The following is a 20,895-nucleotide window of genomic DNA, read 5'->3' on the forward strand; positions in this document are numbered from 1 at the left end:
TTAAAGTCACTGGGCAGGGCATCCTGGAGAAGACAGGCATTTTGGCTCATCACCCTTGAAAGTTGGTTGATAAGAAGTTTCAGGTCTGAGTAATGAGGGGCAGAAATCTAAAGGGCATACTCTGCTTGTCCTTAGAAACAAATGTATTTGTGTTCATTTGGTTAAGACGAATGAAGGGTTTTCGGTTACCACTGTGCTCTCTGCCGATTTGGCCTGAATTCAATGATTCTAATGCACACTTGTATGGCTGTCTGATGTAATTTAGAGTCCATTTATTAATTTTCACAATAACCAAATGTTTTCCTTCACTCTTTCTTTTGGGACTCATACAGTTCTCTTTAAATGGTAGAAGTGGAAAAAAATATGTTAAAGAACTCTTAACCTAGTATTTGTAAAGAAAAGACTGGGAATATTAGCAATGATCATTCTTAAGAAAGAAGATAAAAATTTTGGTTTTATTTTATTAAAATTGCTATCTACATTAGTGTTATATTTGTAATCTTGCAAAAGCAAAATGCAGTTGTCAAAAATAAATAAGTATTCTGTTTTGCAAAGTAAAACACAAACCAGGCATGGTGGCACTCACTGCCAAGAAATGCTTGGGAGGCTGAAGAAAGAGTCACTTTGAGCCATCCTCTGCTACACACCGAGACCCCAACTTAGCCATTCCCAAAAGTAAAATACATACTAAATTAGTTTTTAGAAGTTAGTTTTACTCTGCAATTTAGTAAGTAATGCCAATAATATATTTATGATTTTATATTAGACACATACTTCACATTTTATTTTTTAGACTATCTCTTTAGAGTATTAATGGCAAGATAAATATAAAACATTACTCAAATCAGCTAGGAAGAATAATGCTGGAAGGTCACAGCTCTGTATATCTGAAGGTTACCTTTTCTCAGAGACCTACCCAGCCCTTTGTTTAGATGTTGCAGGGTAGATTCCTAATAGGACCCAAATGTAAACACAGGAGCAGCAAACCCAAGTGGACCAAAGGTCAGCTAACTGCCTGTCACAATGAGAGTTTGTCTTTGGCCTTCAGATAGCCACGTGTAATCTGGTAAAGACATTTAAGAAACATATAGAATGTGCCTTTTGGAAATGGTGGGCTGATGCTGTATTTGATACTAAAATCAAATTATGATGTTCTGAAATCTGGCCTTTAGTTGAACTCAAATTTCAACTAAAAATGTGCCTTTAAAATTCTTATTTTACATAGAGCTTTTAAATGACATCGTATTATATGTAATATTTGATATAAAATAGCATTTCTTTTGTTCTGATAGCTTGCATTGAAAGGCTCGAGCTACAGTGGGCTACTTGAACGACATCATATTCACACCAAAAATGTAGAACATATAATTGATAGTTTACGGTAAGTCTGTGGGATGGGGTCTAAGATGGGATTTTATGGACAGAATTTATGATTTTATTTTGTACTGATAGCTAATTGTTAGAATTTTAGTAACGTTTGTCACATTTCCAGGAAACCATAGGTTAAAAGACCCAACTTTATCATTGTCTAAGGACATTTTTATTTTACTCAATTCAGATATTTTCAGTAACTCTGTCTTCTAGTAAAGTGTCATTTCTGCAGCTAACTCCGCTCACAGCAGGCTTCCACTGTGTGTCAAGTTTATTTCTCGGAACAGAATGTAGATAAGGGTGTTCGTGAATGTATTTTCTGTGTCTAAAAATGGCCATTCTCGAACCTTCTATTTGCAACTGAGTTTGCGTGACTATGAAAGAGGAACCTAAGGACATGCCAAGTACTTCAGTCTCTGCCACTCGATGAATAGGTGTTGAATTCAGGCAATAGCTATTTGGTTTTATAATGGATATATGTTTTACATAATGAGTATAATACATTTTTACATTAAATTTAAGCATCAGAAACAGAGGAAAGTAAAATTCTAATCAACCAGTATTATTGTTAGTGATTTTAAAATTTGTTTTAAGGCCCATGGAGATTTGGTTGTCAGATGTATTCCTTTGGGCCTGACCTGTCACAGCTCACTGGCAATATAAGCTGACTTTGCAGACTACACCTAAATTTGTTTCTACAACAACGGTTTTACTGTGTTTGTAATAATCCACCTTTTAGAAAATGTCCTTGTCTTAGATATGTCACCAATGGGAAACTTGTGCCACTTCTTGTCCTAGGGGTGAAGGGATTGAGGTTCGTCTGGTGAAGCGGAGGGAGTACAGCGAAGAGACCGTGCGATGGGCAGATGCCGTCATAGCGGCCGGAGGTAACTGCTCTCTGAGATCAGGGGCTGGCGTGTGGGGTTTTCCATGAGTGTTATCGCCAGGTACCTGGTCTTTAGCTGTCTTTATTCCTTTAAGTCCTGCGAGACACTTTTCTGTTTGGTTTGGTTTTTGTTGTTTGCATTTTTTTTCTTAATATTAGTTAATTTATAGTTCTTGGTGCTGTGAAGTTCTCTGTGTCTTACCTTCAGATTCAAAAGATAATTTGTTAAATGTATTTTGATTTAATTATGGTAGTCTTAATAAAGAGCCAGTTGTGATATTTTATTGAGGTTTTCATCATTTGGCCCCAGGACACCAACATGTACTTATTTTGATTTTTGTTTTTAGTGACCATTTTATCCAACTTTAAATCAAGTAGTTGTTGGAGAGAATATATTAAAGTTGGCCATGGCTGGATATGTTTTCACTAAAATATCATAAATTTGAGGGAAGAAGATATTTGGGATTGGAGTAGTGATGTCAGTTGGGTGGTATGATCATCATTTAGAATGTTGTTGAGCTGAGAAATCGCCCAGCCTCCCTAATGTGAAGGATAGCCTACAGGACAATCTTGTAATATAAATTCTGTTTGTCCCAGTCTTGGCACAGTTGAAATCCTAATTCAGTGCAACGAGCCCAACACATTAAGTACAACAGGCATAGCACCCTACAACAGGCAGAGTACACTAGGTATAACACAGTACAACAGGATCAGCATAATATAACAGACAGAGCACAGTACCACAGGGTCAGTACAGCAGGCATAGCACAGTACAGCAGGTTCAGTCCAGTACAACAGGCTCAGCACAGTGCAACAGGCATAATACAGTACAACAGGTATAGCATAATACAACAGGCATAACACAGAAAAACGGGCTCAGCACAGTACAACAACCATAGCATAATACAATAGGCATAGCACAGAATAACAGGGTCAGCACAGTAAAACAGTTATAGCCCAGAAAAGCAGGCTCAGCACAGTACAATAGACTCAATACAACAGCCATAGCACAATATAACATGCAAAGCACAATACAGCAAGCTCAGCACACTATAACAGGCATAACAGTGCAATAGGCTCAGCACAATACAACAGACATAGCACAGTACAGTAGACACAGTGCAACAGACATAGTACAGCAGACTCAGCATAATACAACAGACTCAGTATAATACAACAGACGTAGCACAATACAATAGGCATAACATAATACAACAGGCATAGCACAGTATAATAGGCCTAGCACAGTACAACAAGCATAGCGTGGTGCAACAGGCTCAGCACAATACAACAGGCACAGTACAGTAGGCTCAGCCCAGTACAACAGGTTCAGCCCAGTACAACAGGTTCAGCCCAGTACAACAGGTTCAGCCCAGCACAATAGGCTCAGCACAGTACAACAGGCCCAGCACAGTACAACAGGCCCAGCACAGTACAACAGGCCCAGCAAAGTGTAACAGGCGTGGCATAATGTAAGGGGCATAGCACAGTGCAGCAGACCCAGCACGGTACAGCAGGTGCAGCACAGTACAAAGATGTAATAGGTGGAGGGGAGCCTTGTCAGTCAGCTAGGAGGGCATGGTTGTTAAAACTGTTAGTTTTAAAAATGATGCTGAAACTGCTTTATAAGACAAGTCTGGTTGTGTCTCACACTCTGTGTTAGGTGATGGCACAATGCTCCTGGCAGCGAGTAAAGTTTTGGACAGACTTAAGCCTGTCATTGGGGTCAACACTGATCCAGAACGGTAAGCAAGAACATGTTTATTTTGTGACTGGTTTGTGGGACTAATTTTTAAATGTTCTGCATACAGCCATTTCTGCTTTGTTTTGTGTGTTGCCTATTTTTGATGAATCTTAAACTTTTGAATCTATTATTCATTTTCTCTATGTAGTCATGATGTGGGACTCTGTTGCTTCAAGGATTTTACCATAGTGCCTGATGTTAAAGTGCAAGCATATTTGTTCCTGGTTGTAACATGGATAATAAAAATCAGAGACAGATATTCGGGTTCAACCTTAAGATCAGAAAAACAAAGTGGGCATCCCCTGGCTTTTACCTCTACCTCAGACCGAAATAGGCGACCCTGCCACCACGAATCCTCAGACTGAGACTGAGCTTGAGAGCTGTCTCCTTCTGTTTATATTCTTCTCTAGTGCTGGGATTAAAGGCGTACACCACCACTGCCCAGCCTCTGTGGGAGTTTCTGCGTTGGCTTCATTTGTTTGCAAACTTTAGTTTTTTCTTTTCCAGCTTTACTGATATTTACTCTTTTCTTTATCCTAACCACTTAGAGTCATGACCATAACTGGACTGTATAAAATTAGTCTGGAATTTCCCACCTCTACAGTCTCATTTCTAGGAGCACGCTCGCTCTCCTTTGCATCGGTCTTGTCCCCTCGCAGGTCTGCCCTTCAGTATTCAGTGCTCAGGTCCCCTCTATTTTCAGTTTATTCATTTTGATGGCTCCATAAATATTTTTGAACAATTATCTTTCTGTCAACTCTAGATCCACATGTCATCCTTTTTATTCCTATATTAGATTTGAAAAATCACCCAGAAAAAAAAATCTTAGAAGTATGAGACTTGCTGGCACTTCTGATGTAGAGTCGTAACCACTCACCGAGATCTCTAGACTTAGCCTTCTCTTCTCCCCTCTTCCCCATTCCACCACTCAGGAAGATCTGCTTGCTTTGGGTGCTTCTGCATCCTATTCTATAATATAAGGACTATTATAGTTAGTCCTTAATTAAAGTCTTGTACAATTCCCCTGTGACCTTCAGGATCCATTGCAAATCCCTGAGCTAATATATGTGCTCTTTGGCCATCTGTTTCTTGTCTGCTCTCCCAGTTTCATCTGTCTTCTGTTCGCAGGCTCTACAGCTTATAGTCTTCAGCTGAAAAAAAGGCATGTGTGGATTTGAACTTTTAGGAGCGGCCCAGAATCTTCCCAAAAGGCTCAGTGTGAGCGCTAACCACACGAGCATCTGTTCACACCTTGGTTGGAGACTCACCCAGGCGAGCTTTGGCTCTGGTCAGAGGCTTGGTTGGACATATGAGATAGTGGAGGATTCGAAGGAGTGAGCGTTCTCCAGAAAGCCTGTGCTATTTTTATGCTTTTTACATTCTGCCAAGAGTGTGCTTATGCCAGGCTTACCCGTGGCCATTCCCTCAAGATGGAGTGTCAAAATGTACTGCTGTGGTTCTTAGTCAGGCCTCAGCGGCCTCCCGGCTCCCTGCACAGACAACACATAACCTCTTCCTGTTCTCTTCTGCCTGTCTCTGCTGTTACATAGCTAATTCTTTTGAGTATAGGGCCTTAAGGTCTCTGAAGTTAGCATAGTTTTGTACACAGCATTCAGGAAACTTCTGAGGCATGAGAGTGATTAAAGGATCTTAGGGAGCTACCCTGGGACTCCAGCCTTCCTGAATTAACGTTCTCTGAGATTCAGAAAGCAAGATGATTAGTCTAGCAATTAACCTTTGGTTCTCTTCAGTGTTGATGGATATGGGTTTTAGAAATTCTTAGTAGCCTATTTTTATATCATTAAGTTAAGAGGTTGTGAACTTGAGCAATTTTGTGGCTGGATTGTATTTTGTTTAAAAAGCTGGATTTAAGTCATAAACCTCTCAGATTTTGAGACCTTTCTCAATGCTTTTGCTTAAGAATAGCTTAAGTGGTTCTAAATGCTTTCACCTTTTGATTTTACACATTCACAGTTTGATTTTTTAGAGTAACCTTGTGTGGTTGGTGCTGATCACAATTTTAGAAATAAACAACCCTAGAGACTTATCTGAAGTTAATAGTTAAATAATTTAGAGGTAAGAGGCAAGGGTCCCACTCTACCACTGGTAGATGACAGGGTGATGGGTAGCAGAACTTTGCTATTCTTTTTAGTTTCATTATAGTGTGGGAACATGGGTGTAGTTCCCCTTCCTTCCTTCCTTCCTTCCTTCCTTCCTTCCTTCCTTCCTCCCTCCCTCCCTCCCTCCCTCCCTCCCTCCCTCCCTTCCTTCCTTCTTTGTTTTGTTTTTGTTTTTCAAGACAGGGTTTTTTCTGTGTAGCTTTGGAGCCTGTACTAGCACTTGCTCTATAGACCAAGCTGGCCTCAAACACACAGAGATCCACCTGCCTCTGCGCCTCTGCCTCCTGAGTGCTGGGATACAAGGCGTGCTTTCTTAAGGCTGGTTGTGAACTATGATTTGTTTAGGCTTTGTTGTTGCTGTTGAAGGTACGGAGAGTTTGTGGCAGAAATGGAAGTACAAGGTTGACATGTAGAAAAATAGCTTCTGATTTTTGTAGTTCAGTAATGCTCTGAATTTTCTCCTCTCCCCATTTTCCTCCGCCCTTTATACCGCCTGAACATTCCTTGATGTCCCAGGTCTGAAGGTCACTTATGTCTGCCTGTCCGATACACACATTCCTTCCCTGAAGCCTTACAGAAGTTCTCTCGTGGTGAGTTCAGGTAGGAAGTTCTTACTCTTCATATTTGATTCTTTAGTCAATATGTGTTGTTGTTGTTGCTGCTGCTGCTGCTGCTACTGCTGCTGTTAGTGCTGCTGCTGCTGCTGCTGTTAGTGCTGCTGCTGCTGCTGCTGCTGTTAGTGCTGCTGCTGCTGCTGCTGCTGTTAGTGTTGCTGCTGCTGCTGCTGCTGTTAGTGTTGCTGCTGCTGTTAGTGCTGCTGCTGCTATTAGTGCTGCTGCTGTTAGTGCTGCTGCTGCTGCTGTTAGTGCTGCTGCTGCTGCTGTTAGTGCTGCTGCTGCTGTTAGTGCTGCTGCTGTTAGTGCTGCTGCTGTTAGTGCTGCTGCTGCTGCTGTTAGTGCTGCTGCTGTTAGTGCTGCTGCTGCTGTTAGTGCTGCTGCTGCTGTTAGTGCTGCTGCTGCTGCTGTTAGTGCTGCTGCTGTTAGTGCTGCTGCTGCTGTTAGTGCTGCTGCTGTTAGTGCTGCTGCTGCTCAGAAAAGGAAAAGCAGATAAACTGGGGTGCTTCATCATTAAAGAATTAGCTATAAAAACCACACAGAGTCAGTCCCAGATCTCTCCCAGCTTCTAGTCCAGTTAGTACAGAGGAGAGCAGCCGTGATAAATGTTGCTTGCCTGCAATTGCAAATGAAGATCGTACTCCATCAGCCAGAGTGAGCTTGCTCCTGCTTTTTTAAGTCTTATTACTAATACATGTTCTTAGCATTTGGTAGAAAGAGAGAAGCTGTTTGGGAAATTGAAGGTTCAGTTTTATTTGTACTTTTACTTGGTAATGAATGGATGCTTGTATGTTTAATCCAACCAGGCTGTACTTCCTAGTAGCTTTGTCTTATCTATGAAATGTTTTTTTAAAGAAGTGGGATGAAATTTTTAAAAACATACTTCTCAGAGCTGAAGAGCTAATCAGTGGGTGGGAGTGCTTGGGAGACCCACAGTTTGAAATCTTAGCACCCACTTTTACTGAATTCTCATTTATATCTGTAGATGTAGTAAACATCTCCTATTTGCCATTTCATAATTTCTTTTCTTATTATTGTTTAAAAACAATCACTATTGCCTGGTAGTGGTGGCGCACACCTTTAATTCCAGCGTTTGGGAGGCAGAGTCAGGTGGATCTCTGTGAGTTCGAGGCCAGCTTGGTCTACAGAATGAGTTCCAGGACAGCCAGGGCTACACAGAGAAACTCTGTCTTGAAAAACAAACAAGCAAAAACAACCAAAAAAAAAAAAATCACCATTTTGAAATTTTAATGAATGTTCATCTAATACATTTCACCTTAGTGGGGTTCTGTTTGTCTTCTGTTAGAGGTTTTGCTGAGCAAACACATGCTTATGTCCAGCTCTTAAGGATTTAATAGTTTATTATTAAGATTTTAATTTAGATTACCTTGTAAGTTTTATATAAGCTTAGTAGACATTACCAACATCTAGAAAGAGAAGTAAATATACACACATCTTTCAGTGGGACCTGTCGACTTCAGAAGTTTGTGCTGTAATCTATTCATGGAATAATTAGCTACCCTCTCCCCTTTTGGTGGCATCTGACTATGTAGGTCTTGCTGTTCTCAAACAGCCTTGTAGAGTAGGCTGGCCTGGAACACAAGAGTTCTGCCTGCCTCTGCCTCCCCAGTGCTAATGTTAAAGACATACATGTGCCAGCATGCTCACACATTCGGAGTAGGCTAAGGTATTGTAATGTCTTACCCTCACTTCAGTGTAGTTGATTTTACTCTGACTTCCCTTTCTTCGCTTTCAGGTGGTTGTGGAGGCAGCGTATCCGGTTATATCTGGAGGGGACTGGCATAAACCCCACTCCCGTGGATCTTCATGAACAGCAGCTGAGTTTGAATCAGCACAGCAGAGCCTTCAACATTGAAAGAACTGAGGATGAAAGTAGGTGGACTGGATGTTAGCCTTGGGGTCGCTATTTAACGTCTGAAGCTTTGAAGCAATAATGTACATGTAATTCGCCTTTAGCGCGACTGGTGACTCTTAAAAAAGTACTTTCTGCTGCCTTACACTTTTGTTGTTTTCATAATTAGAATCCAGAGGAGTAGAACGTGTTTCAAGATGAACTGTCTCTGACAGGTTTGAAAGCTAGTTGACTAGAAATGAATTATTTATTGCCCGGCAGGACAGTTGACACTTAGGGTAAGACCTTCGACAAGTCAGAAGAAAGCAGGAGAGACTGAAGAGCTGATCTAGGGGAGATTACATAAATATGTTTCTGTGGTTAGGTGTGTACTTAATGCTCTTACTCTCTGTATTTAACTTATTTATTGTAGTTGTTGATTAAAACCTTTCTTCGTCCAGCCGTGAGATTTCTGTAAAGTAGATTCAGGAGATTCCTGGAAGATGGTAATTTGCAGCTGTTCTGTATGGGGGTTAAAGTGAATAGTCAGTTTTGCCTTACTTTGTGGATTTTTATTTTGTCATATTTTCTTATTGTTTTCAGAAAGTCTAAAATTTATGTGGTACAAAAAAAATCACAAAAGAAATATTCACAGACTGTTATAAAAAGATTCTTTTCTTTTTAAAAATTCCTGTGTACATTTCAGAAATAGCATCTTAACCATACCACCTAACCACTGCACCCCCTTTCTGCTGGGTCCCAGTGATGGATAACTTTGTTATTTTAGCGTGTTTCTAAGGTCTGAGTTCATATCATGTTGGAAAGATTCTCTGTCCCTCAAAAAAATAAATTGCTCTTATAAATTGAGGAATTATGTATACATGAATTCCTATTACTAGTTTTGAAACTAGTAATTATTAGGTAAGATTTGGTTATTATAGGTAGAAATTTTATTTTATCCTTCACTAAAAGAAGCTTCTGTTGGGCTGGAGAGATGGTCCTGTGGATAAAGGACTCACATTCAAGTGTGAGGAATGATGTTTGGATCCCCAGAACCTGGGTGACACTCCTCGGATCCCAGCACTCAGAGGTAGAGGCAAGGTTCCTAGCACAAGCTTACTTAGCAAGACTATCGGGATCAGTGAGCTCCAGCTTCAGTTGAGAGATCTCACTCAGTCAGTGAAGTGGAGCGAGACCAAAGGAGATACTGCGCTGACAGACTTGTAGCCTCCACATGAATAGTCACACATGCACCTGCACACACACACACACACACACACACACACACACACACACACACACCCGAGCTACCCACACACTTGCAAGCACACCACACCATGAAACATTGGTATCTTCAAAAGATGGTGATTCACATCTTTTCACCAGTAGTTACATCTGCTCAGAGATGTAAATGCCATGCAGAGGTCAGACCTAGACACGAGTTACTTGCTCTATGTAAGTTGGAGCTTACTGTCCAGAATGAACATCTAACAAATGCAGGTAGGGCTGGGGAAGCAACAAAAAAATGGCCAAAGTAAAGTAATCCAAGAAAATGTCTCAAAATTTTAGGCAGTAATCTGAATTGAAAGAACTCAAGAGTCTTTCGCATAAGCAGTGATAGTAAATCCCCAAACCCTGTGGGTCAGCAGAGTGTGAGCGGGGTTTCCAGGAGGGGAGGGAGAGGACCTGGGACAGGGTGGTTTCAGGTTTGTCAGTACAGCATTGGACACTGATGTCGCTATAATTCTATAACTGCCACTGTTAGGATTAACAAACAGCATGGTATTTACTATGTCAAGGGACTGTTTTAGAGGGTTTTTATTAGAGTTTATTTTTAATAGATGTATTTCTAAGAAAATTGAGAGCCATCTCAATGTGTGTTTGATGTTTAACTTAAGTTTTCGTGTTAGCAGGAAACTGCCTAGAAAACTTGCATTTGGGTTTTTAAATATAGGAATAGGTTTGAGATTATAAATATATTTGATAATTTAGCTTTTCAATTTAGAGCAGCACTAGTGAGAACACTGTTACATCTTTGAATTTGAAGAAATTATGCAACTTTGAACCAATGACATTTTTGCCTTACATAGTGTGACCCATCCTTGCCTAGGTTTCTTATTACAAGATATATATAAATAACCCATGCACCTTCAAAGGGGAAGGTGGGTTGATTTGTTTTTCCTTTTTAAGTTTTAATTGTGTCAGTTAATAATTACTATTTGCAAGGCCTAATTATGTTAATTTGGGGCCATGAATTAGTTCAATAAACAGCATCAGATCTACCATCTCACAGTATGAGGAGTGGTCAGGCAGCGAGGGTTCTCCTATATTCTAAGAGCTCCTGCCATATTTTAAAGCCTCTGAGTTTTCCACTTGATCTCTTGTATTTTGTAGGGAGAATCCAGAGAACATGGAGGATTGTAAGGAAGCTTTAAAAGTCAGTCAGTCCCTCCCTTCCCATTACTTCTAACCACCTTGCAGTTAGAGGGCCTGGAAATAGTCTGGTATCCGATGACGAGGAACTGCGCACGATAGCCGCCTCTGCCGCTAGTTTACCAGTTGTCTGTTTCTGTCACTTATGACTTTGTAATTGATTATGTTGTATAGAAAATTGTTAACTAATGCTCAGTTCATACTTTTGTATCTTTATATATATATATATACTATATATCTTTATATAAACATATATCTTTATGTAGAAGCAAATTATAAGTGGATAATTTTGAACTGCTTAAGAGTTGGTAGTCATTTAGCATGAAAAACAAAAGCATATGATTGAAGAAATTTTAATTTACTTGCCAAAAATTTTGAAATGAAATTTAATAGGCACAGGTGTTATATGGAAGCTGGATAGTGTATGTCTTTCTCAGGCCTGTGAGAGCCAGCAGCAGTTGGATCTCTCTGGATTGAGTTTGAGGCCAGTATGGGCTACAAAGTGAATCCCAGGAGACCCAGAGCTGTATAAAAGAGATCCCTGTCTCAAACAAACACAAGCAAACAAACTCCAAGAAACACATGGTATGGCGAGGAAAGTTGAACTACAGTTAGACAGAGCTTTGATTTGTTGGTATAGGTCAGGTGACTTTAGGCTTTATCTTAGGAACAATTTAAGGTTCTTTGTGAGTTGTGTAAAAATGTGGTGCTTAAATTCTGGAGTTGGATGAACTGTTTGTTCTCGTAGTTCTGAAACTCACAGAACTGTCTGGGCTCTCTCACCGTTTGCTGCAGGATCCGAGGCTTCAGGACCTCAGCTTCTGCCAGTCCGAGCACTCAATGAAGTCTTCATCGGGGAGAGTCTGTCATCCAGGTACCTTGAAGCTTGTGATCTTGAGTGTGGGGTTCAGTGTTTAAGTCTTTCTTCTGGTGTTTTCATTTCATTTCTACAGCCTGGCTTGTAGAAGTAATAATATAAGTAGGAGAAATTATTTAATAAAATTTCCAGAGCTGGCACACATGTTGTTGCTAGTCTGTGAAACTTGACATTCAGCAGCTCCTCAGGGTCCTCACTGTTCTGTGCTGACTCTGGAGGCTCAGGAGAGGGAGGTCCTGGGCGCACATTGCAGGCGGTGTGTTTCTTAGGTAGTCTGCATGAAGATTTCTCTTTTTCAGACTGAGTGGAGTAGCACATTCCTATATTCCAGTGCTCAGCAGCCTGTAACAGTCTTGTTAAGGCTTAGGAGCTTGAGGTCCTGGCTTGGGCAGCCCAGGGAAAACCCATTCCCGTCCCAGCTCTCTCCCACCTCTATCACCTCCCTCTCATATACATGTCTCACACATACGCTTTCTCACACACACACACACACACACACACACACACACACACACGTCTCTCTCTCACACATACGCTTTCTCACACACACACACACACACGTCTCTCTCTCACACATACGCTTTCTCACACACACACACACACACGTCTCTCACACATACGCTTTCTCACACACATACACACACACACGTCTCTCTCTCTCTCACACACACATATGTCTCTTTCACACGTTCTTGCACACATACAAATCCTCTTACTACATATACATTTCTCCCCCTTCTCTTTCATACTCACATATGCAGTGGAGGAAAATATCTTCACTTATTAATGTTTTTAAGGCTGATTTGCTTATTGCTTCCTTTTGTACAGGATCCAGTTATGAATCACACACAGCACTTTGCTGTTGTGGCTTTCTGCTTATAAAATTAAAAATTACTCCTTAGCCTCACCTCATTTTTGTCATTTGTGACACTAATACGTCTGACCAGTCTGAGCTGGTTGGTTTCAGGATGCCCCCAATTTTATGTCTGTACTACGTTTGCTTGTAAACTTCAGATAAGGCGTTTTTTGATCGTGATACTTAGTTGTTGATGTTTAATGTAACCCTAAGGCAAGTATATTGATGGTTCAAGGTTAATGTCTTTATTAAAGGCTGGAGATACATCTCAGGGACAGAGTGCTTTCCCAGCATGTGTGAAACACACACACACACACACAAATATATATCACTCTTGTTAGCTAAAATTAATTTAATGTAAACATGTCAGATATACTTTATTACTCACCAACATTTTCCTCCCACCTTGAAAACACCTGGTTACTCGCATGAAATGACCACCAGGAAATAAATCAGTTTCCCTGTAGTATGCTATGCTTGGTTTTCCTGTTTGGTGATTGTGTAAATTTGGTGCAGAAACTAGAGGTGAGTTCATGTCCTCTCTACTACAATAGTCATGTGACTCTCTGAGAGCTGTATCGTTGAATTCCTGGGTATAATGTGTGGACCACTGCCAGTTCTCTTTATTGCAAGTTCTATCCTTTCACGAGGGTATATGAAGAGAGTCATCATAACTAGAATTGACATCCACATTTCAACTAACAGTGCATAAATAGATTTATTATATTATCGATACAGTTTACATTAAAATGATGACTAATAAGGCAGAATTGTTTGAATAATTTTTGGATTACTGTAGTTATTTTGTTTATAATATTTATGCAATAAAGATATATTTTATGCATATTGTATACCATGTATAAGTCACTGGGGATACAAAGATGTGTATGAAAAAGGTGAGGTTGGTAAAAATGTAAGTTTTTAAAATTCTAGAATATTCCTTCAAGAAAAAATATTCACAGGAAATTTATTACTTAAGTATAAAATGTATTTATTTTAACATAGTAAGACATATGAGCTATCTGTCCAGAAATTTTTGTCTCATGTTGCATGCGATATTTCACACAATGTGGAGATGATAGTAGGTTTTGATGTATAGGAGAGGAGGAGAGGAGGAGATGGTCCAGAGAGCATCCCTTGAGTTGAAAAGAGTTGTGAGTCTGTGTTTACTATAGGAGTCGTTTTTAGCTTACTTTACTCTGTTTTATAGAGGTGTGGCTAGCCGAAGCAAGCTGCTGCCTTTATGGCTACGCACTTTGCATTTATGAAGAGCGAGTGTAGAGGAGGAGGGAAATTGGACCCGGATGGCAGACTGGCAGTCCGTGAAGTCTCACAGGGTGGTGTCTGCTGCTCTTTTGTTCTTTGGCGTCTCTCCTTAGATCTCGAGTAAGATCAGTGCTTCAGTTTGAGGCTGATGAACATGGTGTAACTATTCCTGAGGTTTAGGGCTAATTTTAAAGACTCTGTGACTAGACCCTCAGGCAAAGGAGCATGAGCACATGGTCTGCTGTCCGTCATGCTGTGTAAGCTATGTCCTGTTGCTTCACGCTCTCCTAGCAGCCGCGCGAGGAGGGAAGCTGTAGTTAGCAGTGAGAGCAGTGAGACCCAGAAGGGCACATAAGTTGTGTAGGTCATGTACTTATTTAGAACCAAAAATGTCATTTCAGCCCATTATTTCTGATCCCAGACGTGGGTTGAGGCTTTAATGTGCTCCAGAACCTTACACGCTTTGCTTGGAAAATATGAAACGCAGCAGTGTTTTTCCTGCCTCCCTTTCAATGTTCTTAGATTGAAGAACATTTTAAAAGCCCATGTTTTTTTTTTTCTTTTCTGTCTGTTCTAACCTAGAATGCCTTATTGTTGGGCTGTAGCAGTGGACAATTTAAGAAGAAGTATACCCAATCTAAAGGGACTGTGAGTTTTATTGCTGCCTTAAAAATAATTTCCCTCAAACAAAAATCCTGTGAATTAACTAATCCCAGTAAACCTGCATGCAGAACGGCACTAAATTGGCTCATCATTTTGGACTCAGCATCTCTCACCTGGCTATAATTGTCTCCATTCTCTTCTGTCTCTCCACTCTCACGCTCTTGTTTCAGCTTGGTCTAGCACATAGCAGACATTGCTGGGGATTTTGCTGGTGTGTCTGTACATAATAGGTTTCTAATGTGATTTTTCGAGTAAGAACTAACTTGACCCATGAAATAGATTAGGCCTGTTATCTTTTCTAAAGAACAGAAATGAAAGAAACAATGAAAAGTTATATTGTGCAAAACTCATATTAGGGGCTTGGAGGAGAAGTTGAAGGAATTAGAATAAGAAATAAATTACTATAGTGATAGTGATTGCAAGTATGTTTAATAACTTATTTTGAAAACCCATATTTTATTAGGAGTTGAACTTCTTAATTTGCTGAAGAAACAATCTAATGTTTGTGAGTGACACCATTATTTTAAGATAGAATTGACACAGTAGGCTTTTACATATTTCAGAAATTACTTCTGCTATCCAGTCAGTATTTAAAGAATAGTGTAATGTGCTGGTGTCAAAAAACTCATTTTGTATTTGTAAAATATCCTAAAACATTAATTGTTCAACAAATTATATTTTGATATTATTTTTAGTTTGTCTGCTGATATAGAATTGGTTGAGGATTTTCCTTATGGTGTTATCTGTTAGCCTACTCCCATTTAAAATGGTTTAATAAGAATTTAGTGGCAGCTACTGTTCTCACAAAGAATTAGGTGTAGACGGAGTCATATGAGGGACCAGGTGCCAGAATGACACCACCTAAAGATGAAATTGTTGGAATTCTGAAAGGAAGCTGTGTGTGTATTGGGTCCCGTCAGAGCAGAAGCAGCACTGTTAGGAAAATGTACAAACCCTCGTCTGAAACAATAATGTATTGATAGGAAGGTGGCGTCTAGATCAGAAAGGCATGCAGTTAAGTTTTTTCCTTCTGATTTTTTTTCACTTAATCAATATTGGAATTAGCATGATGATATATGTGTCTGCTAAGTCAGATAGGACTCAAGGTGATTTACTTAGATTTCAGGAATTTTGAAATTTTATTTTTTACTGGGACCCTAACACAGCTCAGCAAACAGTTTTCTATTTTCAATTCCTAGGGCTTCCTATTATGAAATTTCAGTTGATGATGGCCCATGGGAAAAGCAGAAGAGTTCCGGCCTCAATCTGTGTACTGGCACAGGATCAAAGGCCTGGTGAGTAAGTTAGGGTGTTGCCTGTCAAGGTGTGTGAACTATTTTAAGTTAAAAAATTGATTTTCTGTCCCACATGGATGCCTCCGAGTTCTCTCATATGCAGGGCGAGCACACTGTTGCAGGACACGTTCAGTTTTTCCCTTCTGTGTTCCATGCTTTGCTTACCCCTGTCATTGTTTACAGATGCCATTGCTAGAGGAGAAACTTTGCTTCCTACAATCTCACTCTTTCCTTCCTGCGATCCTTTGCCCTCTCCTCCACACAAACTGGTCTCAAAAGCCTGTGCTTTGCACTTCTCCAATCTTGGCCAACTTCCTCCACTTGTGCTGCTGCTGCCTTGGTCTGGCCCCATCTCTTTTATAGATGGATATTCTTTGTTCCTGACCTCCTTTTCTCCTGTTGTCACTTAAACCTACCAACAGAGTAATCGTTGTAAAGCAGAGTGCCACTGGTAAATACGCGTAGAGAATGCCCGTTTTGTGCTTTAACACTTTGCTGGCACTGTGTACACACTGCTGAGTTTGACGCAGCACCCTGGTGAAATGTGGCCATTGCCATCCTGCCCTCTTTATCCCTGTCATAGCCTTACCCTACCCATCAGCCCTCTGCAGACACCACAGACTGCTTGTAATTCCCAGCACACACCTTGCTCTCCTTTAGCCTTTTGTTTTTGTTCAATGCTTCCTCCTGCTTTGAATTTCTGAATACGGTTCACTTTCCATCCACTGTTAAAGCATCCAGTCCTCAGATGCCATTCTCTGGAGGAAGTCGCCATTAGCCTCAGTGTCTTTCACAGCACAGGGACTGGGTCCCCTTTGTCCGGCACCGGTGCTTCTCTCAGCGCTCTCGTGGCTCCCATGTGTCACTAGTCTGACGGGGAATTTGGAGGGGTGTGAAATGGCTGCTAGGATTTTGTTTCAATTTTTGTGTGTAGTAGGTTATAGTGCCTAGTACATATTTATTCAGATCTTTTTTAAATAAAGGAATGCATGCTCTCAGAACCAGCACAAGCAGTGTTTGTTAGACTGATTTTTTTTTTGTTTGTTTTTTTGAGACAGGGTTTCTCTGTGGTTTTGGAGCCTGTCCTGGAACTAGCTCTGTAGACCAGGCTGGTCTCGAACTCACAGAGATCCGCCTGCCTCTGCCTCCCGAGTGCTGGGATTAAAGGCGTGCACCACCATCGCCCGGCTTGTTAGACTGATTTTATCTGGATTTCATCTGTATGTGATGGAAGGCCTAAAATCCCAGCACCTCACCTGAGAGTTGCGGCAAGAGGATGGTAGTTTGCAGCCCTGGGGGACTACACAGTGAGATTTGGCCTCACAAAAAAATTTAAAATCTCCCTTATCAAATGCCATTTTAAGTTGGGCTTGTAAATGTAGACTTGCATGGTTGAAGAGGATAACTAACTCCCCAAGGTTGGCCTCTGGCTTCCCTGTGGGTGGCAGTATGTGCATATTTCTTGTCCCCCATCCCACTTTCTCCCCTAAACCCAATAAATAATTGTAACGGTGTATTCTCTGATATGTTGAACCATCTCATATGTTAAATTGATGCAACAATGCGCAGCCTTTGTTGGTCGTGGAAACTCCTTTTCTACTGAAAATGGTGAGCATATCTGTTGAAATCGAAACTGAGAATTAGGAATGGTTCCTTGAATCTCTCTTGTTTCTTCCACAGCATTCTCCTTAAGAATGGGCATAGTGCAGAACTGGAGTATAGGCTAGGGAATCAGAGCTTGGCAAACCAGTTAGTAGCTGTGCCGTGGGAAGGGAAAGATGAGGATACTGTTTCTTCATCCTGTCTTATGATTCTTGATAGAGGGAAGAAATGTTTATCTGACCTAAGTTTTTGTTTTGAGTATGAAGTGTATGGAGATGTGTGACTCAGGAGCTGTAACAGAAAACCCCAATCTCAGTGGCTTAATGCATTAGAAAGCTTATTTCTAGTACTCATACAGTCCAGTGGGCAGTCCCAGTGCACAGGTGGCTCTCCTTTAGTGACTGGGAATGGGGTAGGGAAAGGGGCAGCTTCTGCCATTCTGTGGCTCTGCTGTTTTCTTCCTTGATGACGTAGGTCACTGCATTGAGCTGTGGAAGAAGAAACTGTGAACTAACTGTTCATGGGAGGCTGGTCAGCAGCCATTCACTGGGACCCCCTTCTAGCACTTAGTCACATGGTTACACAGGGAGGGGCTAAAAGGATGTGTGTGGGCAGGAAAGTGTTTGGAGAAAGCTCTTTGCATATCCAGACATTGAGCCACAGGAGCAGGACACCAGGATTGTAGTGCTCGGCACGTGAGTTGTCCCTTCTCATCATTCCTGGTTAGTGTGGCCCATGCTTGTACCCCATAACCTGGCAGCAGTTAGTGTCTTAAGACAATGTGTGGCAATAAACTTGACTTCTTATCAATATTAAGATTCTTTGTAGAATTGAGTAATAGGTTAATTCCAAATCTTTGAGTGTTTAATTGCTTTCCAGCTATAAGTTCTGTATACCTATTAAGTATAAGGATACTTTCCCTCTCATACCCATGTCAATAAGTTTTTGTTTTTAACCACCAATTTGTAGGTGTCTTAATTTTAAGAAGTCTTTATTGCTAAGTACATCATGGATCTTCCATTTTTAGTGTGCTTTTAGGATGGAAACAGGAATTATTTGCTTGCTTTTTTCTAGGTCATTCAATATCAACAGGGTTGCAGCTCAGGCTGTTGAAGATGTATTAAATATTGGTGAGTACTAAAATAGCTATTCTGTATTATAGAACTATTGTGTACTATGTAATGTACCTGCTTAGTGTTTGCTATTGTGCAATGTACAATAGTAACTGAAGCTATTTCCCCCTTTCCTCTGTCAATAGCAAGACGACAAGGAAGTCTGACTCTCCCGTTGAACAAAGAATTGGTAGAAAAAGGTTAGTACCACATAGTATTAGTTACAGATAGCTTATTTATGTCAGCTTTGAGAAAGAACAGTGTTATGTGTATCTTCTTAACTAGATGTTACAACACTGCCTTGTTAAATGTAGCTTAAAAAGGTAACTGAAAGCAGGGATTTCAAGAAAATTTTTTAAATTGCAATGTTATTTATTAATTTATGTTGTGTGAATATGTGTGTGCGTGTGTGCACATGCACGTGTGTGCATGCATGTGTGTGTGTATGTATGGTGCTTGTGGGGGTCAGAGCATAACTTATAGGAGTTGGTTCTTTTCACCAAGTGAGTCCTGGGGATTTGAACTCAAGTCATTAGGTTTGTGGGCAAGCATCTTTACATGTGAACTGTCTTGCCTGTCCTGAAGCTGGAGTTTTATACTGTCATTTGTGTTCACCATGAAATACAGCCCATATATCAAGACGCTACAATTATAAATACATTCTGGGTGATAGAAGATTTGTGTGCTGTAAGAAAATGCGTATCTAGATTCATGCTATCCAAGAAGGTTTTTTCATATTCATGGTCCTGCTTTTTATGGTATTAACACTATCAAATAGATTCTGATCATTTTCAGTTTGGGACTTAAAAGATTTTGATCATGGCTTGACAGCACCAGCACTAAATTGATAACAAGGAAAGGAAAATTGACACCTGCAGTTCCTAGTTGTACAATTTAGTGTACACATCATGAGAACTAAGTAAAGATACGTGGTGGTAGAGGGACCCTGAGTTGATCACTCCTCAGTGCATACATGAGTCAAGAAATTACTTTGTCTGTGCCTTATGCATTAATATGTATTGACATTATGTCAAATGCAAACCTAAACACAGTAATCATAAAACAGCTGAAATTTGTATAATTCCCATTGAAGTTGCATCCAGAATACAGGGATAGATATTAAGATGTGTAAAGGCTTTACTGAGTGAACATTTCTTTGAAGATTGAGCTATCTACAGAAACTAGAAGGTCAGTGGATGTCACTGTCACAGTATCCTCAAACCACTCTTGAAGTTTCTTTCAAAGTTAGCACATTTTCTGTTTTGATTTTTGTGGTAAGTTAATATTTTTTTCTTACAGAACCAAATATAGGTTTTTTTTAAATCTTAATAAGGATTTCTAAGAAATGATACTTTTAGTAGTTCCCAGACTCGTGGTGTCATGAAGTTAACTCCTGGGGCCCTGGGCATGGCAGGGGGCTGTAGTGCCCAGTCAGACACTAGGGTAGAAGGCAAACAGCACATAACCCCTACCTCCTCCTGTGTTCTGTGCTGCAGTGATATTCAATAGGCTATGATCACTAAGTGCGTTGTCAACTTAAAATATTTTCTAATTAGGATGGGTTTATTGAAACATAACACATGTAAAATTGAGAAATAACCTCATTACAAGTTAAGGAACATACACATGCATGCAAAATTGAGATATAACATTCACACATGTAAAATTCTAACAGTAGTTCCACAAATAATATGGATTATTAGACAGTCTGTTTTTTTTAATGTGGTACTTAGCTAAACTTCCATTTGTAACTCTTTGTGTAGTTGTTCTCATTTCTTCTTTTTTTGAAGAGATAACAGTCTAGGTACACAGCTTGGCCTCAAATTACTCTTGGATTTAAGCCATCCTCCTGCCTCCCAAGTAGCTGGGACTGCAGACATGTGCTGCCATGCCTGGCTTGTGTTGCTGTCTTTCACTAATTTATGTTTTGCTTACCATGCCTCAGGTGCTTCTTTGTTAGAATATGCATCCTAAAAGTGTATTCAAATATCCTGAGATGTGCAACCTCACTGGAGAAAACTAACCGCCTTTCGTTGCTCGAGATTGCATTTTCCTTATTATTAACTCTGATGTGATACTGGAAGGAACTTGAGAACTCGGGTTTCAGTTCTGAGTTTGTCCTAACTGCTTAATTCCTAGCTTTGTATTTGTGTCCCGCTCCCCCCCCCCCCCAAGTTGTACCTATTTCTTCTCTGTCGTGTTGA

General features: G+C 40.3%; 1 protein-coding gene across 3 annotated transcripts in view; it reads left to right on the forward strand.

The window, feature by feature from the left end:
- Positions 1-20,895, forward strand: part of Nadk2 (NAD kinase 2, mitochondrial) — a 37,242-nt gene that overhangs the window by 12,656 nt on the left and 3,691 nt on the right. For 2 of the 3 annotated variants that reach the window (XM_050138979.1, XM_050138982.1), the window contains exons 2-11: positions 1,293-1,381; positions 2,170-2,258; positions 3,921-4,002; positions 6,638-6,721; positions 8,492-8,628; positions 11,816-11,894; positions 14,602-14,667; positions 15,882-15,977; positions 18,654-18,709; positions 18,838-18,891. In XM_050138979.1, coding sequence (XP_049994936.1) covers positions 1,293-1,381; positions 2,170-2,258; positions 3,921-4,002; positions 6,638-6,721; positions 8,492-8,628; positions 11,816-11,894; positions 14,602-14,667; positions 15,882-15,977; positions 18,654-18,709; positions 18,838-18,891 — 832 coding nt within the window. The remainder of the gene's footprint in view (positions 1-1,292; positions 1,382-2,169; positions 2,259-3,920; positions 4,003-6,637; positions 6,722-8,491; positions 8,629-11,815; positions 11,895-14,601; positions 14,668-15,881; positions 15,978-18,653; positions 18,710-18,837; positions 18,892-20,895) is intronic. The other variant, XM_050138980.1, reaches the window with a different exon arrangement.

The sequence above is a fragment of the Alexandromys fortis genome, unplaced genomic scaffold, assembly GCF_014885135.2.
Source record: "Alexandromys fortis isolate MF-2015 unplaced genomic scaffold, M_Fortis_MF-2015_v1.1 scaffold_37, whole genome shotgun sequence".
Lineage (NCBI taxonomy): Eukaryota > Metazoa > Chordata > Mammalia > Rodentia > Cricetidae > Alexandromys > Alexandromys fortis.